The sequence below is a fragment of the Hypanus sabinus genome, chromosome 4 (genome assembly GCF_030144855.1).
Source record: "Hypanus sabinus isolate sHypSab1 chromosome 4, sHypSab1.hap1, whole genome shotgun sequence".
Classification (NCBI taxonomy): domain Eukaryota; kingdom Metazoa; phylum Chordata; class Chondrichthyes; order Myliobatiformes; family Dasyatidae; genus Hypanus; species Hypanus sabinus.
The window spans coordinates 47,033,267-47,056,290 of NC_082709.1; the positions used below are offsets into that span (position 1 = coordinate 47,033,267).

Here is a 23,024-nt window from a genome sequence, read left to right on the forward strand (position 1 = left end):
GAGAAAATGTGCATAAGATACATTATATGTAGCAATACCTTGCTTACCAGTAGCCTACCTTTATGATACATTTGGAACTTATTTGTATACAGTATCTTGTGTATTATTTTGTATCATTTGTGGTATACTTAATACTTTCCTTGTATATACCATAATGGGAATTTGGACACTTTTTGGTTGTATATTTTTCTTTCTGTCAGTTTTACCCTACTCTCGGTTGCTACATTAAAGAAAGTCAACTTGGAACATCTTTGTCAGTGTTGTTACATACCCTGTGGGTATCTTGTGACTGTCTTATGACCATAATGTAATTGAGTATCTTGTGAACATGATGTAATTTTTTTGTCATGTAATTTTCCCGCCAATGTGAGGACACATGACATAATTTTCCCGCCAGTGTGTGGTCACATGACGTAATGTTCCAACCGATATATAAGGGAAACCCCTGCTGTGACACAGTTAGTACAGGGTAGTTTGTTAGATAGTTTTGCTGCGTATTCATCTCATGATGCAGTTTTATTTTTAAAGTGGAGCTTCTACTTTCTATTGTAAGGAGCAAAAACCGTTGTGCCGGCAGTTTTGCCAGTCCCTGCTGGTTCTGGTTTGTTGCATTCTTTGATTTACCTTTAAAATCTAAATATTGGAGAGTGAGTCCCTGCTGGTTCTGGTTTGTTGCATTCTTTGATTTAGCTTTAAAATCTAAATATTGGAGAGTGAAGACTTTATTAAAGTACGGGAACCCGAAGGATCGAGTAAAGTTGGTGTCATTCGGCGGTTTAATACAAGATCGACCTTATTGAATCTTCGTTCAGAAATAGTGACCTGCATCGGAGATAACTCCTGCAAGATCAGGAAGGTTAGTGCAGTGCTCACTTCCCAGCAGCAAAAAGATCAGTTCCTTTAAGCCGTTTTATTTCCTTCGTCATGAATCCTTTGGACAAGGCATCTCTCGACTGTGATCAGCAGCTTCATCATTTTCTTTGGAGAAATTGTTGCTGCAGTAAAGTCTCTCCTTACTGACTGTATAAACCACTTTAAGACAGTGTTCGAATTTACCACTTTAAGAACTATTCCAGAGTTTGGCTGTTTGTTAAGTTGCTGTATAGCAGTTAACTTCCGGTTAAGTTAGTCGTTTGTTTACTTTTCACTTTTGTTGAGCAGAATTTAATAAATGTTTATGTTTGTTTATAAAACCTAACTCAATTCTATATTCATTGTTGCCTGACACATAACAGTGTAGTAATTGGGGATGGAGATCATCTGCCTGTCAGTTCATGCAAGGCATGTGAAGAGGACAGGACACAAGGTGCATAGCAACAGTCTTTTCCTGAAGGTAGGGGAAACCAAAACTAAAGGGGCATAGATTTAGGGAAAGGGGTCCATGGCATAAAAAAAAGGTTGGGAACCCGATTTAGGGTGAGAGGGGAAGGTTTAAAAGGGACCTGAGGGGCAACTTTTTCCACGCAGAAGGTAGTATGTATATGGAATGAATTGCCCGAAGAAAGTGCTTGAGGCAGGTACAATAGAATCATCTAATAAGCACTTGGATCGGTACATGGAGAGGCTGGTTTAGATATGGGCTAAATGCAGGAAACTGGGACTAGCTGGTTGGTCATCATGGTCAGCATGGACTGAAAGGCTTCCATTTGTGTTGCATTGCTTTATGAAAAAAAACCCAAGCGATATTAGACAATATTTCATTGCTGAATCTCATTCTGTGAACTCCGATTCTTTGATAATGAGTCAAATGGCACACTGAATCAAATGATTTAATATTTGCACTTCACTTGCCAAAACCAGATGGTAGAGACTGAGCTAAACAGAAACATCACATACAACTGTGGGCTCAATATTTGCGACACTCCACTCTGGCACAATGCCCTGAAGTTAATTGAGAGCCTACATTTCTAAATCACCTCCTGTGCTCACACTCTGAAGTCAATGGACATAAAAAAAAGTATCCAGGGCAATGGTGCAACAAGAGGAAACATCGGCAATGAAAGAGAGATGTGGCCATTTGACTCATTCTTGTGAGCTTGTTTAATGGAAACTGTCCTTTATTGAATCTATACAAGTGAGAGATTTAGAGAAGTTGGTGCGGTGCAGGATTTAGGATTACCACATTGATTCCCCAGGTTAAGGGGCAGCATAACCTGTAACATGATTTGTTTGCAAGTTGGAAACGCAGCCGTGAACCAAGTTTACAAGAGTCAAAAGATGGCTGCTGTGGCCAGGAAATCGAAAGCATCAGTCTCCCCAACAATTGTTCATATATAGGGGCTGTATCATAAGTCAGGCATTTGTAATCTGGGGAGGATCTGTACTTAAAAAGATGTGACCTAAATTTGCAACCATATTTCAGTAATATAGACTTGTTTTAATTTTAAAGGATTGTAGTAGATGAATTATTGGAAATTTAGAAACAATAGTAAAAGAACTGATGCACCTTGTTGAGATGGCAAGGGCAAAGAAAATAGAGTTAAATTGAGTTATAGTGGGTAAGTGAATGATTTGGGTTAGTGAACCAGAGTGAAGAGAACTTATAAAAGCAGTTACAGTTCCTAACAGAATTTATTAACAAAGAACTTACACAAATAGAGAGATCTTTAAAAGGTGCAGAAAGAAAAGCTAGAAAAAAAAGACACAAGGCATTTCAGAGAGGTGTGTGAAAAACCTGATATCATGCTGAAGATGAAAAGCATGGGCATCAAGGAGATATGCAAGCATGGTTTCGTGCAGGATTAAGTCTATTTGCAGATAAAAAGTAAAGGTTCTTTGTCTGACAATAGTTACATTCTTTGTCCTAACTATGATCTGCCAAAACTGAATAGCTGTACCTTTTGATTAAGATCAAATTACTTTAAATTTAAAATTGATGGAAAGGCCAACAGAAAAGCATACCTCATATTCTTTATGAGCTTCCAGTAGAAGTGCACCAGGTGCCATTGAAGCAATTTTGAAAATATCTTGGCAAGCAGCTGAAAATGATAAAGAAATGGTAAAATCACAATAAATGTCTGATTTGGGACACGGTAATAATATTAAGGGGAACAAGTGTTAACCACACACTTCTTTTAAATAAAGGAAATGTGTGGCTTACTGTGAAATAAATTGTTAGTTTTACGCAGTAAGACCATGAGTGCTATCTGATGATACTACATTATTGATTCTTTACATGCCAGGCATTCCATCCCCAATCATAATGGTGTAATGAGATGAAGAGCATCTTACATTAAATTAGTACATTACCCCTTTGAAAAAGAGCAATTGCAATCGTCTTGTCTAGCAATTTCTAATGCCAGTTGCAGCAAAAACTAATGGATAGCTAATGGAAGAGACTGAAAGGAACAGTAAGATTCTTTATTATAGAGTTAGATGGTGATATTTAACTGTCAATAAAAAAGATAGATTATAAAAATTGAATCAGATTATTTACAATTAAAAGGTGTATCTCTTCCTTCCACAGAATACATGAAACTAGAACAATATGCTGCACTTTATTTTACTTTTGAGGCCTCAGGGCATTTTACAGAGGCATAAGATGAAGTCAAAGAAACTATATTTTAAAATATGAGATCGATGATCCAAATAAAGATGAACCCCATATTAAACCCATTTAGGTAATGGAAACATGCTGTTACAAAATAAACAAGACACAAAACTTTGAAATATGGAATAAAATTTGTTCTCACAGAATTTACATGAGGAAAAGGTACACAGGTATAGAGTACACAAAATTTATTTAGTTTCAACTTGCATTTCTCAGCTCATGCACTAGTGACACACATTCATGTTATGGAACACTGTGATGTGTTTTCCAGGAAAACTACCCCTCCTCTCCATAGTGAGGTTATTGTCTTAAAAAAGTGGAAAACAGAGGGGTTGGAGAAAAAGTTTCAGGCTGCAAATGAGGACTGGGAGTATTAAATAATATATAACCATTCTGTGAAAAAGTTTTGTTTATTATCAGTGATCACTCCTTGCTTTACCCACTACAAAAACTTAAAATAACAAAGCATGCTGAAAATATTTATCAAGTCTGGCAGAATTAGAAAAAAAAATGAAAATAGGATCTCATTTCAAATGTAAAGTCTTTGGCACTAAAAATCTTTTCCTGCATTCAAATCATTAATGTATTTTGTCTGAATTCTCTTTCAACACTTCTGGCATTACTTTTACTAGAAAATCCCCATTTTACACATAACATACTTGTAATATTTAAATGATCATAAACACAGTACTTACGTGGAACCTCATGTAGAAACTCATGACTGTTAGAGCTGATAATACGAACCCCATCTATCTCAGGTACTAAATGAACGTCTTCATCTAGGTAAAATCTGATCTTTAGTTTAGGATTTAAATATACGCAGTGCTTATGAATACCAGCCCACTACATTTTATTATTTTTTCAGTTACCAAGCTATTTCATGTGGAAGTCAATTTGAACCAATACAAATTTCTCTTTCTTGAAATAAATTTTAAAAACCAATTGCATATTTTCATCATTCCATTTCAAATTTGTTTCATTTGATAAGCTCTCAGGTTTGAAACCTCATCATAAATATTCTTCAAGCATAAGCATTTTGTTTGAATGGAAAATCCTATAAAAAGTAGTGGATATGGCCCAGTCCATCATGGGCAAAGTCCTCCCATCAATGAGCATGTGTACACAGAACACTGTCTCAGGAACCAAGCATCCACCATCAGGGACCCCCACCACCCTGGACATACTGGCTTCTCACTACCGCCATCAGGAAGAAGTTACAGAAGCCTCAGGACTCTCACCACCAGGTTCAGAAATAGTTATTACCCTTTTACCATTAGGCTCTTGAACCAAATGGGATAACTACACTTAACTTTACTTGCCCCATAACTGAAATGATCCCACAACCTGTAGACTCACTGCCACCAGGTTACTTTGATAAATTTAGGAGTGTGATGAATACACACCATATATTTTTGGACTCTGCATTGACCTGATAGGCTACGCTATTATATTCCTATGTTCTAAAAGCAAGTCATAAATGTTAGATGGATCAATGACAGCGGTAGCACCAAAGGATACTTGATGGTCTCCTTTGAACTTCCAGCTATGAGAAGTAATTTATCCCACACACCAACAACAGCAGGATTCGTGCTTTTTGGTCTGTTACACCTAAGAAGACAAGAAGTTATCAAAATGAACATTGTATTCTTATGCTAAATGAGAAAATGTTGAAGTTTTCTGCCATTTTTGTTCAAAATGGCTCCCTATAAATTTCGGCAGAACGAAGTTTAGTATTTAAGATTTATTGTAAAACACACCACAGAAAATTATAAGATAATCCATATCAACATGTTAAGGAAGTTTAAAAATTTTCAATTTAAATTTCCATTTCGCAAATCTAAAAAAATGTACCACGGATGATTATTATATATTGTTGTTAGTAAATTTAATCTGTATAATACCTGAAATGACCATACAAAAGTATGTTAATTCATACTGATTATGAAGGCTTATAATTGGCTGAATAAAGAGGGATGGAGTACTTTACACATTTGTTCAACTACCTGTTGATTTCTGAAAATCACAGAATGGACAAGAAAAAATCTTCCTCAAAGAACATTGTAACACAATCAAAACGTATAATTTGTACTGATTAAACAAATCAATTCAATAAAAAACATGCATTATCCTTTCCTTTAAAACAGAATTAGAACACTACTACTTTTTGCAAAGTACCCTCAAATAATGAGGAAAATTTGAAAGACTACAGAACAACCTCTCATTCAATGTCGGTAAGACCAAGGAAATGATTTCAGGAGAGGGAAGCCAGAGATCCATGAGCCCGTAATCATCGCAGGATCAGAGGTAGAGAGGGTCAGTGACTTTAAATTCCTGGGTGTCACTATCCAGAGGACCTGTCCTGGATCCATCATATAAACATAATTGGAAAGAAAGCATGACAGTGCCTCTATTTCCTCAGGAGACTGTAGAGACTTAGCACGTCATCAAAATTCTTGGCAAATTTCTATAGTTGTGTGGTGAAAAGTGTGCAGACTGGCTGCATTACAACCTGGCATGGGAACACCAATGCCTTTAGTGGAAAATCCTACAAAAGGTTATGAATTCAGCCCAGTACATCATAGGTAAAACCCTCTCAATCATTGAGCACATTTACATGAAACGTTGCCTAGAAAAGCAGCATCCATCATCAAAGATCCTCACCACCCAGGCCATGCTCTATTCTCCCTGCTGCCATCAGGTAGAAGGTATAAGTGTCTCAGGACTTGCACCATCAGGTTCAGGAACAGTTACTACCCCTCAAAACACCGAGCTCTTGAACAAAAGGAGATAACTACACTAATTTAAGGACTCTTTTATCTTGTTATTTCATGCTCGTTATTTATTGCTAGTTATTTATATCTGCATTCGCACAGTTTGTTGTCCATTGATCCCGTTTACAGTTACTGTCCTATAGATTTGCTAAGTATGTCGCAGAAAAAGAATCTCAGGGCTGTATTTGGTGAGGTGCATCTACTCTGATAATAAATTTTACTTTGATCTTTGAGAAAAGGCCAGAGTGGAATCAAAGAGTTGTTCAGAGAGAAAGAGAGAGCTGGTGTTGACAAAATATGCAAAAAGCCTATTACTGTGCAGGAATTATTCTACAATTCTTGCATCTTCTCAACTCATGCGTACAGCCAAGCAGTTAACCCCAAGCAATTTCCACTTCATAACCTTTAAGGGATGAAGAAAAGAAGCTTTTGCTCACATTTTCTGAAGCTGTGACCTGTATGAGTGATAAGAGCTCTCTGGATAAGTCACATGGCAGCCCAAGTCTCTCATATTTGGGCTGATCAGGAAGAATGCCAAATTGTCTGCCTTTGAATACATTATAAAATAGAGACTCTGTCTTCATAGGGACCTCACAAATTTAAAAGGAGTCAGGTACATCTTTTATATTCTCAACACTTTCAAGAATGGCAAATGTTTTAAATGAATTCTTATATGGAGGAAATTCTCAGTGAAGGACTGAGAATAAACTCTTTTCAGGCTTCCAGCTGGGTACAGGTATCGATTATAATTGACATTTTGATGACAAACTCTACCATCTTCATCAGGGATCCTAATTGACACTGGAAGTCCGAGAAGAGTTTGATTCGGAACAAGAAGGCTGCGAGTGAATGGCTGATTTCTGGAGCGAAGGCGTTTTTTTTTACTACTCGGGGTAAAAGACAGGTAAGACTGCGCAGGCGCGTGATGTCAGCCAGTAGAGTGCGAAAGGTTTAAAAAGACTGCCATATCCAGCGGGCAGCGTACAGAGCAGGCAGCAGAGTGACGGGGCTTTGGCAAGGTGTTATTTACAGAAAGAAGGAAGTATGTGTGTGAGGCCAGTTTTCTGTGCTCAGTATCAGATGTGGGAGGTCCTGGAGTCGCCCAGCCTCCCGGACAGCCATATCTGCACCAGGTGTGTCAAGCTGCAGCTCCTAAGGGACCAAGTTAGGGAACTGGAGATGCAGCTTGATGACCTTCGTCTGGTCAGGGAGAGCGAGGAGGCGGTAGAAAGGAGTTATAGGCAAGTGGTCACACCAGGGCCACAGGAGACAGACAAGTGGGTCACAGTCAAGAGGGGGAAGGGGAAGAATCAGGTACTACACGCTGTGGCTGTACCCCTTGACAATAAGTACTCTGACCAATAAACTACCAACTGGTACGTCTTTGGACTGTGGGAGGAAACCAGAGCACCCAGAGGAAATCCACAGAGTCATGGGGAGAACATGCAAACTATTTACATGTGCCAGTCCCCCTATCACTCCTGCATGGGATCCAAGGGGACATTGCTTTGTGGATCCAGAACCGGCTTGCCCACAAAAGGCAAAGAGTCGTTGTAGACAGGTCATATTCTGCATGGAGGTTGGTCACCAGTGCAGTGCCTCAGGGATCTGTTCTGGGCCACTTGCTCTTCATGATTTTTATACTGTAAGTGACCTGGATGAGGAAGTGGAGGGATGGGTTAGTAAGTTTGCTGATGACACAATGGCTGGAGGTGTTGTGGATAGTGTGGAGGGCTGTCAGAGGTTACAGCGGGACACTGGTAGGATGCAAAACTGTGCTTAGAAGTGGCAAATGGAGTTCAACCCAGATAAGTGTTTGGTGGTTCATTTTGGAAGGTCAAATATGATGGCAGATTATATTAATGGTAAGACTCTTGGCAGTGTGGAAGATCAGAGGGATCTTGGGGTCCAAGTCCATAGGACACTCAAAGAAGCTGCGCCGGTTGACTCTGTGGTTAAGAGAGCGTATGGTGTATTGGCTTTCATCAATTGTGGAATTGAATTTAGGAGCAGAGAGGTAATGTTGCAATATAGGACCCTGGTCAGACGCACTTGGGAATACTGTGCTCAGTTCTGGTCGCAGAAAGGATGTAGAAACTATAGATGGGTGTAGAGGAGATTTACAAGGATGTTGCCTAGATTGGGGAGCATGTCTTGTGAGAATAGGTTGAGTGAACTCAGCCTTTTTTCCTTGGAGCGAAGGAGGATGAGAGGTGACCTGATAGAGGTGTATAAGATGATGAGAGGCATTGATCCTGTGGATAGTCAGAGGCTTTTTCCCAGGGCTGAAATGGTTGCCACAAGAGGACACAGGTTTAAGGTGCTGGGGAGTAGGTACAGAGGAGATGTCAAGGGTAAGTTTTTTATTCAGAGAGTGGGGAGTGCATGGAATGGGCTGCCGGCAACAGTGGTGGAGGCGGATATGATAGGACCTTTTAAAAGACTCTTGGATAGGTACACGGAGCTTAGAAAAATAGAGGGCTATAGGTAAGCCTAATAACTTCCAAGGTAGGGACACATTCGGCATAACTTTATGGGCCGAAGGGCCTGTATTGTGCTGTAGGTTTTCTATGTTTCTATCATATAACCTGGGAAAGCACTAGATCCTTTTTCAAGTACTGCGAAATTTGAAATTATAGCTGTGCAAATTTTAGCTACTTTTCTGCAGGGAGCAATGGAGGATTCACTTTAGATTGCCCACCCGTTTCCTCAATATCCTTATTCAGAGGATGTTGAACTGCTTTTGGTGAGAAGTATTCAAATGGGCACCATCAACTTATGTTTACCAATAAACAGATGTAAAAATAAATTAATTCATTTGATCAATGAATCACAAGTAGCAATACAATGCCACTCTACAACTTACCAAACAAACTGCTTCGGTGGCGTTTGGAAATTTGTGTCAATCACACACAACATGTCCTGGAAAAATGCAGGAGAAATTTTAAATAGAAACCCTGTTTACAAATTTATATAACTAGATTAATAAAAAAGGTACACTGAGTATTAGACAATATCTCAACCAAACACCCTTGTATTATTATTTCATTTTTCTCAGTTAACACTCCTCCCATATGGATCTCTTTTAGACCATCTAACTTATATTCATTCCTCCAAAGTACACAATATGTGCATTCCACAGAACAGCTGTTCATGCTCAAAATACAATAACAATTAACTGTGAAATACCTAATTATAAAATTTTTATTACCAACTAGAGTGATAGTAAAAACAGAATAGAAATTCATCCCCTGTGGACTATGTGAAATATGCAATATGGAAGTAGCTAGACATTGTACTTTATTTAAAATGGGAATGAAACTTGGGAGGTGAAACTTGCAGCTCTTACAATATTTGTAACTCTTTTGCAAATGGAAGAATATCCTCTCAAAGTGGGGCGGAGCTACGATAGCAGAGGTGGAGCTACAATGGCACCGAACAGTGACTCCTTTGAGCACATCCGCAGAAACAGCTTGATTTTTAACTTGAATGTCTCGCCTTTGCTTTTCAAGGTGACAACAGATCTGTCAAGAGACCCTGACCTAGAGTTACTCTCAGACATCGTTTTTTTGTGGTGGTGGGACCTGCTGCTGCAGTCTCACAAATGGCCGCTTTTCTATATCCCAAGGACACAGCCTAGAAGACAGGCACACCTTCAGGATTTCAAGGCTTTGCGGAACTGTGGACAAGCCGACTCTATGCCAGTGCTGTTGACTGAAGCGTCCCGGGAGAAAACAGAACATTGGGAACTGTGGATCGGCTGTCAGGGGCTCTGTACTCAGTGAATTGTGCTCTCTCTCTCTCTCACACATTGGTCAGGGAGAGTTTTTGCTGATTCTTGAGTTGGAAAACTCAGGGAAAAAAGCACGTCTGCAGACTTTATCATCACAAATCAGTGAGCAGTCTTGCTATGTCTCCCTTTTTGTGAAAGGGTGACACCTCTCTGCCCTTGTATTGGGCGGGGAGGAGGGGTAGAGGGAGAGAGACAGTGGTACTTTGAATTGTCGGAGTGAACGATTAGTTTTTGTTGTACTGCAGATCATGGTCTTTCTTAGTGGCTTTGCTACTTGCTTGGTGAGTGGAGGGTGATGATGCTGTTTTTAGCAGGAGTGGGGTGGGGGAGGGCCAATGCTTTGTGGCTGCTTGTGTGTGGAAGGTGGGTAAAAGGGGAGGCTTGGGGTTCTAAAGTTTTTACTGTCACACATTCTCTTCTGTTTTCATGGATGTCTGCAAAGAATAAGAATTTCAGGTTGTACAATGTATACATTTCTCTGATATCAAGCAGAACTATTGAACTATTGCACTCTCAGTTGGTTACTGTAAATGACCTGTCAGTGTAGGATAATGGCAAAGGAAACCAAAGAGAGGAGTTAAAGGGTAGGTTTGCAAGAGAATAAGTTGTAGAGCTATGGAGAGGAAGAAAACGACACTGATAGGATGGATTCTGATGGTAAATTGGCCTCCTTTTAAGATACAGTACAAAACATCAAGCATTCCATCCATATACCTGCAGTAATTGCAACCTAAAGAACACAAAAAAGCATAAAAACATTCACTGACTTAAACTGCTTCACCTGCAGTTTCTTTGGCAGCTTGCTTTTTGCTCGGGATTCTAGCATCAATAATTTCATGTCTCAGAAACCTTAACCACTCTGTCCATGCAGTCATATTCTACAGCCTTCCTTTTCTCAACACAGCCAACGAACACTCTTGCTGCTCCCTCAAATCCAGGCCTGGTTTTCCTGCTGTCAAGGCCGCAACACCTCTCAGCAGGTTTCTGCCCAAAATGGAACAGACCAATTGCTATAGCCAGACATTTTTGAAAACTGCCCCATTTCTTCATTCACTCTCCAATATTTTCCTATGCGATGTTGTCACTCAAACCATGCCCAAATTTCTTGTGGGCTTCTACATCAGTCAAATCTGCTGCACAATTCTCCAATGGCTATTGACAATAGAAAAACCTAAATAAGTCTTCCCTCGTTTTCTTGATCCAACTGTAACCCTTGACATCAGAACAGACTTCTCTCCATCAGCGCCTTGACCTACTGTCAACTTTAGTTGGGTCACAGATGTCTGATTCCATTCTTAGTTTATTAGTTGCCAAAGAACAACCTGTAGAAGCTTCTCTCCTTTTCTGCTCCACTGTGTCTTTCCAATACCCTAAAGATCAACTGGTCCCACTCCCCTTCTTCTCCTTCATATATTGTCCTTTCAAAAAGAAATTCATTTATTTTCCACATGCAAACAGAGGCCACCTTGTTCATCTCATACCCCAAACTTTCCAACTTGTCTGGCAGCTTATCTACTAGCCATGAACAGAAATTGCCCCCAACCAAAATGTTAGATGTTTAAAGCTGTCAACATTATTGTCTAACTAACACAAGAAAACCTGCAGATGCTGGAAATCCAAAGCAACACACAAACTGCTAGAGGAACTCAGCAGGCCTGGCAACATCTAAGGAAAAGAGTAAACAGTCAATATTTTGGGCTGAGACCCTTTTTCAGGACTGTCAGGAGTTACTGCCTATCAGATCTATTGTTCTGAGTCAAAAAATCAATCTGTCTCCATGCCAACCAAGGCTCAACTGTTTTGTGTAACCCGTGTTGTATCAGGACACAAGATAAACAGCCAGTCACCTACCCACAATTACTAAAGCTGTCTATTTCCACACATATAATCACCTAATTCAGCATTCACAAACATGACTTTGCTACCTGAAGATACAAACCCCATTTCCAGAAAAGTTGGGATATCTTCCAAAATGCAATAAAAACAAAAATCTGTGATATGTTAATTCACGTGAACCTTTATTTAACTGACAAAAGTACAAAGAAAAGATTTTCAATAGTTTTACTGACCAACTTAATTGTATTTTGTAAATATACACAAATTTAGAATTTGATGGCTGCAACACACTCAACAAAAGTTGGGACAGAGTTAAAATAAGATTGAAAAGTGCACAGAATATTCAAGTAACACGGGTTTGGAAGACTCCACATTAAGCAGGCTAATTGGTAGCAGGTGAGGTATCATGACTGGGTATAAGAGTAGCGTCCATCAAAGGCTCAGTCTTTGCAAGCAAGGATGGGTCGTGGCTCACCCTTTTGTGCCAAAATTCGTGAGAGAATTGTTAGTCAGTTCAAAAGGAACATTTCCCAACGCAAGATTGCAGAGAATTTAGGTCTTACAACATCTACAGTACATAATATTGTGAAAAGATTCAGAGAATTCAGAAACATCTCAGTGCGTAAAGGGCAAGATCGGAAACCACTGTTGAATGCGCGTGATCTTTGAGCCCTCAGGCGGCACTGCCTAAGAAACCGTCATGCTACTGTGACAATTATAGCCACCTGGGCTCGGGAGTACTTCGGAAACCCATTGTCACTTAACACAGTCCGTCGCTGCATCCAGAAATGCAACTTGAAACTGTATTACGCAAGGAAGCCATACATCAACTCAATGCAGAAACCCCGGCGAGTTCTCTGGGCCCGAGCTCATCTCAGATGGACCAAAAGACTTGGAACCGTGTGCTGTGGTCAGGTGAGTCCACATTTCAGCTAGTTTTTCTGAAAAAATGGGTGTTGAGTTCTCCGTGCCAAAGATGAAAACGACCATCCTGATTGTTATCAGCGAAAGGTGCAAAAGCCAGCCTCTGTGCTGGTATGGGGGTGCATCAGTGCCTCCGGCATGGGTGAGTTGCATGTATGCGAAGGTACCATTGACTCTGAGGTGTATATTAGGATTTTAGAGAGACATATGTTACCATCAAGGCGATGTCTCTTCCCGGGACGTCCATGCTTATTTCAGCAGGACAATGCCAGACCACATTCTGCACGGGCTACAACAGCATGGCTTTGGAGACACAGAGTGCGTGTGCTTGACTGGCCTGCTGCCAATCCGGATCTATCTCCTATTGAAAATGTATGGCGCATCATGATGAGGAGAATCAGTCAACGGAGACCACGGACTGTTGAGCAGCTGAAGTCTTATATCAAGCAAGAATGAACAAAATTTCCAATTGCAAATCTACTACAATTAGTATCCTCAGTTCCAAAATGATTAAAAAGTGTTATTAAAAGGAAAGGTGATAGAACACAATGGTAAACCTGCCTCTGTCCCAACTTTTGTTGAGTGTGTTGAAGCCATCAAATTCTAAATTTGTGTATATTTACAAAATAAAATTAAGTTGGTCAGTAAAACTATTAAAAATCTTTTCTTTGTACTTTCGTCAGTTAAATAAAGGTTCACATGAATTAACATATCACAGATTTTTGTTTTTATTGCATTTTGGAAAATATCCCAACTTTTTTGGAAATGGGGTTTGTAGTTATTCCAATGCAGTCCTGGCCAACCTCATTAATTCTGCTTCCTGTTGACTATAGCTCATGTCCCACCAATTTCCTTGGACCCTCCTTCCATGAGTTACTTGATCAACATTGGCTCCTGTGTCCCAACTTTACAATTTTTATCCTTATTTTCCAAAACCCGAACTGCCTCATCTCAGCCTATCTTAGTAATCTTAAGCCCTTCAATCTTCTGAAATATTTGTGCTCCTATAGTTCTGGCTTCCTGGGTGACCCAGTTTTAATTATCTACAGCTGGCAGCCATGCTTTTAAGCCTTCTGAGCCATAAGCTCCATACCTCATGGCCTCCCTCTGATTGCGTTTTTGCTGACCTCACTACATTATGAAGTTCAACATCATATTTTATTTCTTACAGGTTTTGCCACATACAAGCTCATGTTGTTGCATTAGATCACTCACTGTAAAATTAGGCTTTCATAATTGCCCTCAATCTAATGAAGTGTCACCAACCAAAAATGTAAATTCTACTTTTCTTTCCAAAAATGTTGACTAATCTGCAGAGTGTTTTAGGACTCACTTTTGTTTCAGATTTCTTGTATCTGCAGTTTTTAAAATTTTGAACACGATAACTAAGAAATCTTTACAATCATGCTTCAAATATCAAATTTAAAAAACCTGCAGATGCTGGAAACCTGTAATAAGAACGGAAAATGCTGGAAATAATCAGATCAGGTGGCATCCCAAAATTACCTAAAGTTGGAGAATTCAATACAAGTCTGAATGCCGCAAAATGTCCAATCACATTTAGATTGCTCACCCTCAAAGAAGAAGAACCCATCCAAATGCTGCCAGTGTCTGTGAACAGAGCAAGCCGTTTATAATTGAATGAAATCGCAATCTTTGTAAATCCAGATACTTGAGGCCCAAGACCAGGAGGACTCTGTAAAAGAAAAAGCTTACCTAAAGTAAATTATATTTACTTATTCTTTTGTATGTTTTTGTAACATTTCTCTCTAATATTTTGGCATTCAGAAAAAAATATTTCTCTTCACCTATTTGCCATATAAGTGCTGTTGTTTGGCTTATTCTCCAATTTTCTCTTCTGTAAAATAATCTGATTTTTTTTATGACCAGTTAACAATGGAAAATAGCGACATACCATTTTTTGGTTTGAGCCCATATCTTACCAACTTATGACCGACTGCAATGTGCCACAAAATAATTATTTTATGTGTCATTATGTGTAGTAAACATTCTTCCAATTAGTAATCATGTGTAATATACTTAACAGTTTAAGTCAATTCAGAAAGATTATGAAAACTAATCTATAGAAATCTTTGATGGGGGGGCATGAAGCCAAACAGAGGTTGAAATAGCAGCAGTTTCCAATTTAGCCACTGAGTGGAAAAGAGAAACTGTGGGATCTGGATGGTTCAAAACACATGGAGTAGTCACCACTAGTCCCTTACCCAGAGGGCAGTCCTGAACCTCACATTTAACTGCCAAGCTGCTGCGCAACTCGTTCCAGCCCCACCCATTACCAGCCCAAACACTCAGACTCAACACATTTTGATTGTGGTACACTCCACACTGAACCATAGAGTGATAAGATCACTACTTCATTACTGCAGCAAGCAGGCAGGGGTCACACCAGGTATCTGGAGCAACAAGAGAGAGGGGATTGCGCAAAATTCCTGGTGCAGCAATAGGAAGAGCAGTTCACATAACAATGGTGCTCATTAAAGTGTCTCCTTATGCTATAGTGAACCTATTAGTACTGATTCTATTAGCTCTCTTCCTGGACAAGCATCCCAAGCTCCAGGCAATGTAGTCAGCTTTACCCAGACATTGATTGTTGTATTTCTTAAATTACAATGTGAAATATATCTTCAAAACTACACTATAACCTTAAGAGAGGCATTCCCACTTCAAGATCATAAATGGATTTATTTCTTTCTGATTCAATATCTCTGGAAGACAGGGAATAAATAAATGTCTCTTTATCTGTAACTTTCATAACTTCAGAATAACAAATTCTTTTTAAAATATGTTGCAATGTAATTTCAGGAGTAGATGCTAAAGCATACAAATCCGGAATGACAAATAACAATGCCATTTTATTTCAGTTGCATCTTATTTGATCTAAAGGAATTGAGAGCCCAGTGATCTCTCTAGCCTCAGGTCAGTGCAGTATCTAGACTCAGGATGTAGTGTTATTTTGGGTATGAATATCTCAGTGCTCAGATCCTACCTATTCAGTAACCAATCATTTAATAGCAACATTCAGATTTACATCTCTGTTTGGTTGCCCAGGCTACTTAGATACCACTAAGATGGCACGTACTGAAATACAATTTAATCAGCATTTAGCTTCATGTGTGAAATGCACTAGATATCCAGCTTCTCCTACAATGCTCGGGCCGATTTTCTGCTTACCACAGATTGCCAGGATCCATTATCTAAGACATACAAATCCTTTCCATTGGCCAGAATAATTTTAGTCTGTCGATCTTCCATCAAAACAGCCCAGCATGATGGTGGGCATTTTAATCCTGTTGGAAAAGCATTCAGAGCTTTCAGAATCAGATGTTTTAAATATGTAATGATGTTCTCCTTTATAATCTCTATGAATAATGATGAAATACTACCTGATGGTTTCACTAGGCCAATCATAATATGATTACGAGCATTCTTAAATTCCAAGAGGAACCTTAAAATTGCAGCCAAGTAAAGGACAACACAGAAAAATGTGTAGAAAAATAACATGGAGATTATTGATAAGTTGTAGTCAATGCAAATAGTGTGTGTGATTTGCTGCACGTGTGGCATTTAGCTTCCTCTCATGTTTGGGCCTCTGCAGCCAGACCAATCCAACCTCCAGTTGGACGGGTTCCTCCAGTCTAATGATTGCATTTAACAGCTAGATAGACTAGTTCTCAATATCTTCTCCAGCACTGACTCACTATGTCCTAACCCATACCAAACTGTCCTTTTATTGTTGCTGCAACTGGCTGCTGTCTCTTCCTCCAATAGCTGGAACTGAGAGGAGTAAATAGCAGTATTCAGCATCAATGATTCATGCCAAAGAAAAATTGTGGTAGATGGCTACTTGCAGTTCAGATAGGTAATTAATAAAACAATGAAAAGCTGGACTAGACATAGTCACATCTTGTTATCAACAGCCTTGCAATTGATAACAAATAATAACTTTTTTAATTTTCCGGCGACACGAATGAATCTGCAGATGCTGGAAATAAATAAAAACACAAAATGCTGGCAGAACTCAGCAGGCCAGACAGCATCTACGGAAGGAGGTAGTGACGACGTTTCTGGCTGAAATGGGTTTCATCAGAAACCCTTCATTCATAAAAATAACTTCATCAGGATGAAGGGTTTCGGCCCGAAATGTCGTCACTACCTCCTCCCACAGATGCTGTCTGGCCTGCTGAGTTCTGCCAGCATTTTGTTTTTATTTTTTTTTAATTTTCCATTGGATTTCTTCCCAATTGTTAGACAACTTCCTTTTCAGAAAGAGAGATACAACAGCCTGCAAACTGTAGGAATCCAGAGCAAGTCTTGACAAAGGGTCTTGCTGAAAGACATCACCCATCCCTTTCTCTCCACAGATGCTGCTCGACCTGCTGAATTCCTCCAGCAGTTTGTTCCTTTCTTTTTTTTAAGTAGTTTACTAAATACACATTTAGATTTGTAAGGTAAAGATTAATCAATTTTGTCCTATCAAATATAGATGAGATTCAACGTGGATCATTTGTAATAAAAATAACTATCACCTTTTCTCAGCTAGCATCACCACTTGTGCTATTCAGTCTCTACAATTTTTCCCCTTTCACAGAGAATACTTTTTTCTACTCCCTTCTCTCCATCTTAAAACATGTTAGAAACGTAGGGAAACATAGAAAACCTACAGCACAATACAGGCCCTTCAGCCCACAATGCTGCGCCAAACGTGTCCTTACTTTAAAAATTACCTAGGGTTACCCATAGCCCTCTATCTTTCTAAGCACCAAGTACCTATCCAAGAGTCTCTTAAAAGACCCCATCATATCTGCCTCCACCACCGTCGCCAGCAGCCCATTCCACACACTCACCACTCTCTGCGCAAAAAACTTACCTCTGACATCTCCTCTGCACCTACTTCCAAGCACCTTAAGACTGTGCCCTCACATATTAGCCATTTCTGCCCTGGAAAAAAGCCTCTGACTATCCACATATTCATGCCTCTCATTATCTTGTACCCCTCTATCAAGTCACCTCTCATCCTCTATCGCTCCAAGGAGAAAAGGCCAAGATCACTCAACCTATTCTCATAAGGCATGCTCCCCAATCCAGGCAACATCCTTGTAAATCTCCTCTGCACCCTTTCTATAGTTTCCACATCCTTCCTGTAGTGAGGTGACCAGAACTGAGCACAGTACTCCAAGTGGGGTCTGACCAGGGTGCTATATAGCTGCAACATTACCTCTCGGTACTTAAAGTCAATCCTAAGGCTGATGAAGGCCAATGCACTGTTTGCCGTCTTAACCACACAGTCAACCTATGAAGCAGCTTTGACAGTCCTATGGAATCGGACCCCAAGATCCCTCCGAACCTCTACACTGCCAAGAGTCTATCATTACTACTATCATGTCTGCCATCATGTTTGACCTACCAAAATGAACCACATCACACTTACCTGGCCTGAACTCCATCTGTCATTAATGTTTAATTTATAGATTTTCTTAATAGAGATGAAAGGTCAATCTGACCTTTCTGTTTGTCGTCATAGATTCTTCTTGACCAGCTTTATATCCATTTGTATTTCAGAAATCCCGCATCTACAGCTTTTTGCCATTCAGTGCCAAAGGAACTGAACTAGCTTGAGTTGATGCATAACACATTGTAAGAGTGCTTTGACAATCAATGCTCAATCATTTCAATGGGAAGGCAGATGACAAGATAGTTTCATGTTAACAGGGGAGCAGTGCATTTCCTGCAGCAACTTTGCAATTTCTGAGTTTGGTTGTGCATTTCGACCTTTCATGAAGCTAATGGCGATTACCAATCAGCCTCACTTTAATTTTGATACATTTTGAGTCATCAAGTACAAAATCCTTTTTACAGGTGAATTCTTTTCAATGTTGGGTCTCTCCATTAATTTAAATCTATTTAAAACTTACTTCTACAAATATTTCAGTTGTTCAAATACAATTCAACCTATGTGTGTTGGAACTGAAATTGTATCAAGCAGCTTCTACAATGTTTTAATAACTTGTAACATAATCTATAGATATTAATGATTACATCACAAACTAAAAATCAATAAATCCCATTGCGCTACAAAGGGCCCAATTATTTTTAAACATGTAACTATCAACATTCTATCAGAGTTCATTCATGTTATGACAAAACAGTTGATCCCTAAGTGGGAGATATCACCTTCTTGGAGGTGGTGGGTGCTTTTAAGGGGGCAATAAAGATAAAGCAGACAGTAGGGGGTATGCTCAGTTGTAAGGAGGAAGCTAAGGGTTTACAGGCTTAATTTAAGAAATGAGTTACTTACAATCATTGGATCCTCAGTGCCTCATAATTGATAACGTTGATCACATAATCATATCGTCTCTTGCTAACCCACTGTTCTCTTAAATTTTGCTCAAAGGAGTTATAGTTGTTGAAAAACAATGTGACACTTCTGTATTTGGCATACCATGAGAAATCTGGACAGAAGAAATTGTGTTATTTCGGGGCCTGGCCTATGCATTATTGCCATGTAGTATGATTCCCGTACTCTAATCACACAATGCCTGTGAATTAGGGAATGGCACTCAATGGGGTAAAGTTCAGAATCTGTCCTTTCAAATGGTCTTAACCGCATTTCTCTAGCCCACAGCCTAATTGAGATATCATTGCCCCACTTTATGTACCTTCAGGCAGAGGGTCAGGCTTTGCCTGAACTAAGATGACATGATACCTTTCCCCTTTATTGATCGCAGCGCTTGAGGTTGGACTTAAACAATAGCTTATTAATCCATAACAAAAATGGCAGTAGCAGACCAAATGAAAAAGAAGTGCAGTGTAGTGTGGAGTAGCTGAAATATAAATTTATATAAATATAAATGTCTGTTGCATGAAAATGGTTTTTCAAATGAAGCAATGAAACTGTCCAGACTTCTTGAACATCTGAAGAGAATACAGTCTGATAAAGCAAACAAGAACTTTTCTTATTTTCAGTCACTTCATGAAACCATTCAATAACAGAAAACACTTCAAAACATGTTTGCCAGCACTTCACAATAAAACAGTGATGGCCTGTGTGATTCTTGCAACATTTCATTGCTCATTGCCAAATCTGGAAGGCCCCAAACAATTGGAGAAGAACTGATTCTGCTATCAGAAAGGGAGGTTCTAAGAAAAATTCAAGTAAATTTTATTATCAAAGACAAAATACGTCACCATGTAAAACCCTGAGATTCATTTTCTTGTGGGCATACTCAACAAATCTGTATATTATCTAAAACAGAATCTATGAATGACCACCAGACTAAGGCTATCAACCACAGTGCATTAGACAACTGTGCAAATGCAAAAAGTAGAAACATTAATATAAATAAATAAATAAACAATAACTATTGAGAACATGAAATGAAAAGTCCTTGAAATTGAGTTCAATGGCTGTGGGAACATTTGGGATGGGGCAAGTGAAGTTATCCACTTTGTTCAAGAGCCTGACGGTTGACGGGCAGAAACTATTCCTAAACCTGGTGGTGAGTCCGAAGGCTCTTGCACCTTCTTCCTGATGGCACCAGCAAGAAAGCATGTACAGTTTTACATAAAAACACAAAATGCTGGCAGAACTCAGCAGGCCCGACAGCATCTATGGGAGGAGGTAGTGATGACGCTTCGGGCCGAAACCCTTCATCAGGAGTGAAGTAACATGGGATGGTCAAGGGGGGGGGGGGGATAAGAAGTGGGGGGAGGGATAAAGTAGAGAGCTAGTCCAACCTATCACTTCCTAGCTCTACCTCCTCTGTCACTACCTCCTCCCATAGATGCTGTCTGGCCTGCTGAGTTCTGCCAGCATTTTGTGTTTTTTTTTATTTCCAGCATCTGCAGATTCACTTGTGTTACATAAGTTACGAGTCCAATTACAACTACACTGTTTAAAGACAAATAGATGAAATGCTCGAAAATGTGCAACATCCTTAGAACAGGATTTGCTCTGCAGTTGAACGAGTCAACTTTGCCAAGCAAAACATCGTTGCATCATGGTTTTGTTTGTTTCATAAAAGATGTAAGCATGGTTCAAGAGTTTGTTACTTCCAAGGGGACTAGAAACAGGTACAAAGGGGGAGTCAATATTTGAATTGTTTGAGCAATTTTTCAGAGGGCATTCCGCTTACCAACATTCTTGCTTGTACAACAGATGGGGCACCATCAATGACAGGATGCCACCATAAAGTTACTACTTCCTTGAAAAAAGCTGCACATAACATATTTACCATTCACTGTGTAGTTCACAGACAACATCTTGTCACAAAAAACCTAATTGATTGTTGCACATATCATTAAATACTGTTATCACAGCAGTAAATAAAATCGTCCCATGCTCTCGTCTCAACACTTTCAAGAGCTTTGTATTGAGAATGATGAACATTTCGAATGCTTGATGTTGCATACACAACGCAAGATAGCTCTCAAAAGGAAACTGCCTGAGATGCTTCTAAAGTTCTTCTTGAAACAGTGATAAAATTCTTTGAAGACTCAAATGCTTCAGTCAGTAATCAATTCAAAAATTCTGACATTTTTTTGTCAGAATTTTTCACAAAGTTTAATGAAATTAATTTTCAATTGCAAGGAAATAATGTGAATCTTATCAGTCAATTCAGTCGCCTCCACATTTCTGTCCAAGCAAGCCCTACTTAAGAGCAACACTGGCCGTCACCACCTTTTCCAACTTCTGAACCTCTCTGAGTTGGAAGAGAAAGAAAGGACACCAGATGATGATCAAGTATACTGTGCCTACCTGTGTGAGGTGCATAAGGACATGTCATAGAGATTTCAGGATCTTCTCTCAATCCAAATTCCATATTGCTAATAAATCCATTCCTGAGCACTTATAAATCGGAATTAACAGAAAGGATGGAGAAAAAAGTGATCTAGCTACAAAACAACTTACAGCTGAAGTGAAGGTCAAAAAATTGAAATTAAGACTTTTGGACGCAGAAAGAAATCTCTGAATGCATTCCTGCACTGTGGAAAAGGGTGAAGATACTCTTTATTGCCTTTCAAACCTCATATTTAGTGGAGTGCATTTTCAGTGCAGTCACCCAACTTCTTTCAAAGCAAAAAAACAAGACTTCAAATTACTGAACTGAGTTATATTCAACATGTTCAAAGCAGATATCACTGCACCAAGCCCATCTATCTCACTGAAAGTTGAAAAAGCAATTAAGCAGTGATGAAGGGTCAGGACCAATCCTGACAAAGGGTCTCGGCCCGAAGCGTCGACAGCGTTTCTCCCTATAGATGCTGCCTAGCCTGCTGTGTTCTACCAGCATTTTGTGTGTGTTGTTGTTTGAATTTCCAGCATCTGCAGATTTCCTCGTGTTTGCTAAGTAGTGAATAGTTGGACTATTCATGTTCCCTCTAAAATTGATGAAGAAAATTGTTCTTACTGTAATTAAAGAATCATTTTATTTGTAGCTTCAAATAACTTTTTCAATTATTTGTCACTAGCTTTGCATTTGTTCCTATTTTCTTTCACTGCATTGTATATCAATGATTTTTTTCAAGGATTTTATTTAATAGCTGGTGATATGGTCTGGGAGTCAAGGGGGCGGTAACCCAAAAAAGCTTGCATGGGATGTAACTTACACCACAGTTAATTAGTTTGAAGCCATTTCACTTCCTGATGAGTCAACTCAATAATGCATTTTTCTTTTGGCGTTCAAACAGGAAGGATGACAACTACATTCATTGACAAAAAGGTAGTCAAATTGGCATGTAGCGGTTTAGAAGTAATCTACTAACATTTTTTATAAATTAAATTTAGTAATAAATTTAAATTGAACATTGAAGCCTGATTCCACAGTTGAAGGTTGGCACTTACCTGGAACTTCAGGAAGTCGTCGGAGTTTGAGGTCATTTATATTTGTGGCAAGTGTGAAACGAAAAGACCCAGTCAGTATAGCGATTCCCGAACCATAAGCAGAATGGAAAACTTTGGCCTCCATAACTTGATTCTGTAACACCTCCTTCAAAAAAAATCACGAAACTTCATTGTTTTGGACAGCAAATCAGTAACATTAATGCTGCATATTTAACATTTCAATAAAGCCTGCTTGAGATAGAGTTGTAACGCATTAAATTGGTATCAGAAGATCTAAATGCATTATAT

At 39.2% G+C, this 23,024-nt stretch overlaps 1 protein-coding gene across 1 annotated transcript in view; it reads right to left on the reverse strand.

Annotated features, from left to right (window-relative positions):
* vps16 (VPS16 core subunit of CORVET and HOPS complexes) overlaps positions 1 to 23,024 on the reverse strand; it is a 107,124-nt gene that overhangs the window by 75,278 nt on the left and 8,822 nt on the right. The window contains exons 5-11 of the mRNA XM_059967006.1: positions 22,737 to 22,881; positions 16,067 to 16,182; positions 14,448 to 14,570; positions 9,188 to 9,243; positions 5,069 to 5,158; positions 4,246 to 4,340; positions 2,902 to 2,978 (exon numbers count right to left, since the gene is read on the reverse strand). Of these exons, the coding sequence (XP_059822989.1) occupies positions 2,902 to 2,978; positions 4,246 to 4,340; positions 5,069 to 5,158; positions 9,188 to 9,243; positions 14,448 to 14,570; positions 16,067 to 16,182; positions 22,737 to 22,881 (702 nt within the window). The remainder of the gene's footprint in view (positions 1 to 2,901; positions 2,979 to 4,245; positions 4,341 to 5,068; positions 5,159 to 9,187; positions 9,244 to 14,447; positions 14,571 to 16,066; positions 16,183 to 22,736; positions 22,882 to 23,024) is intronic.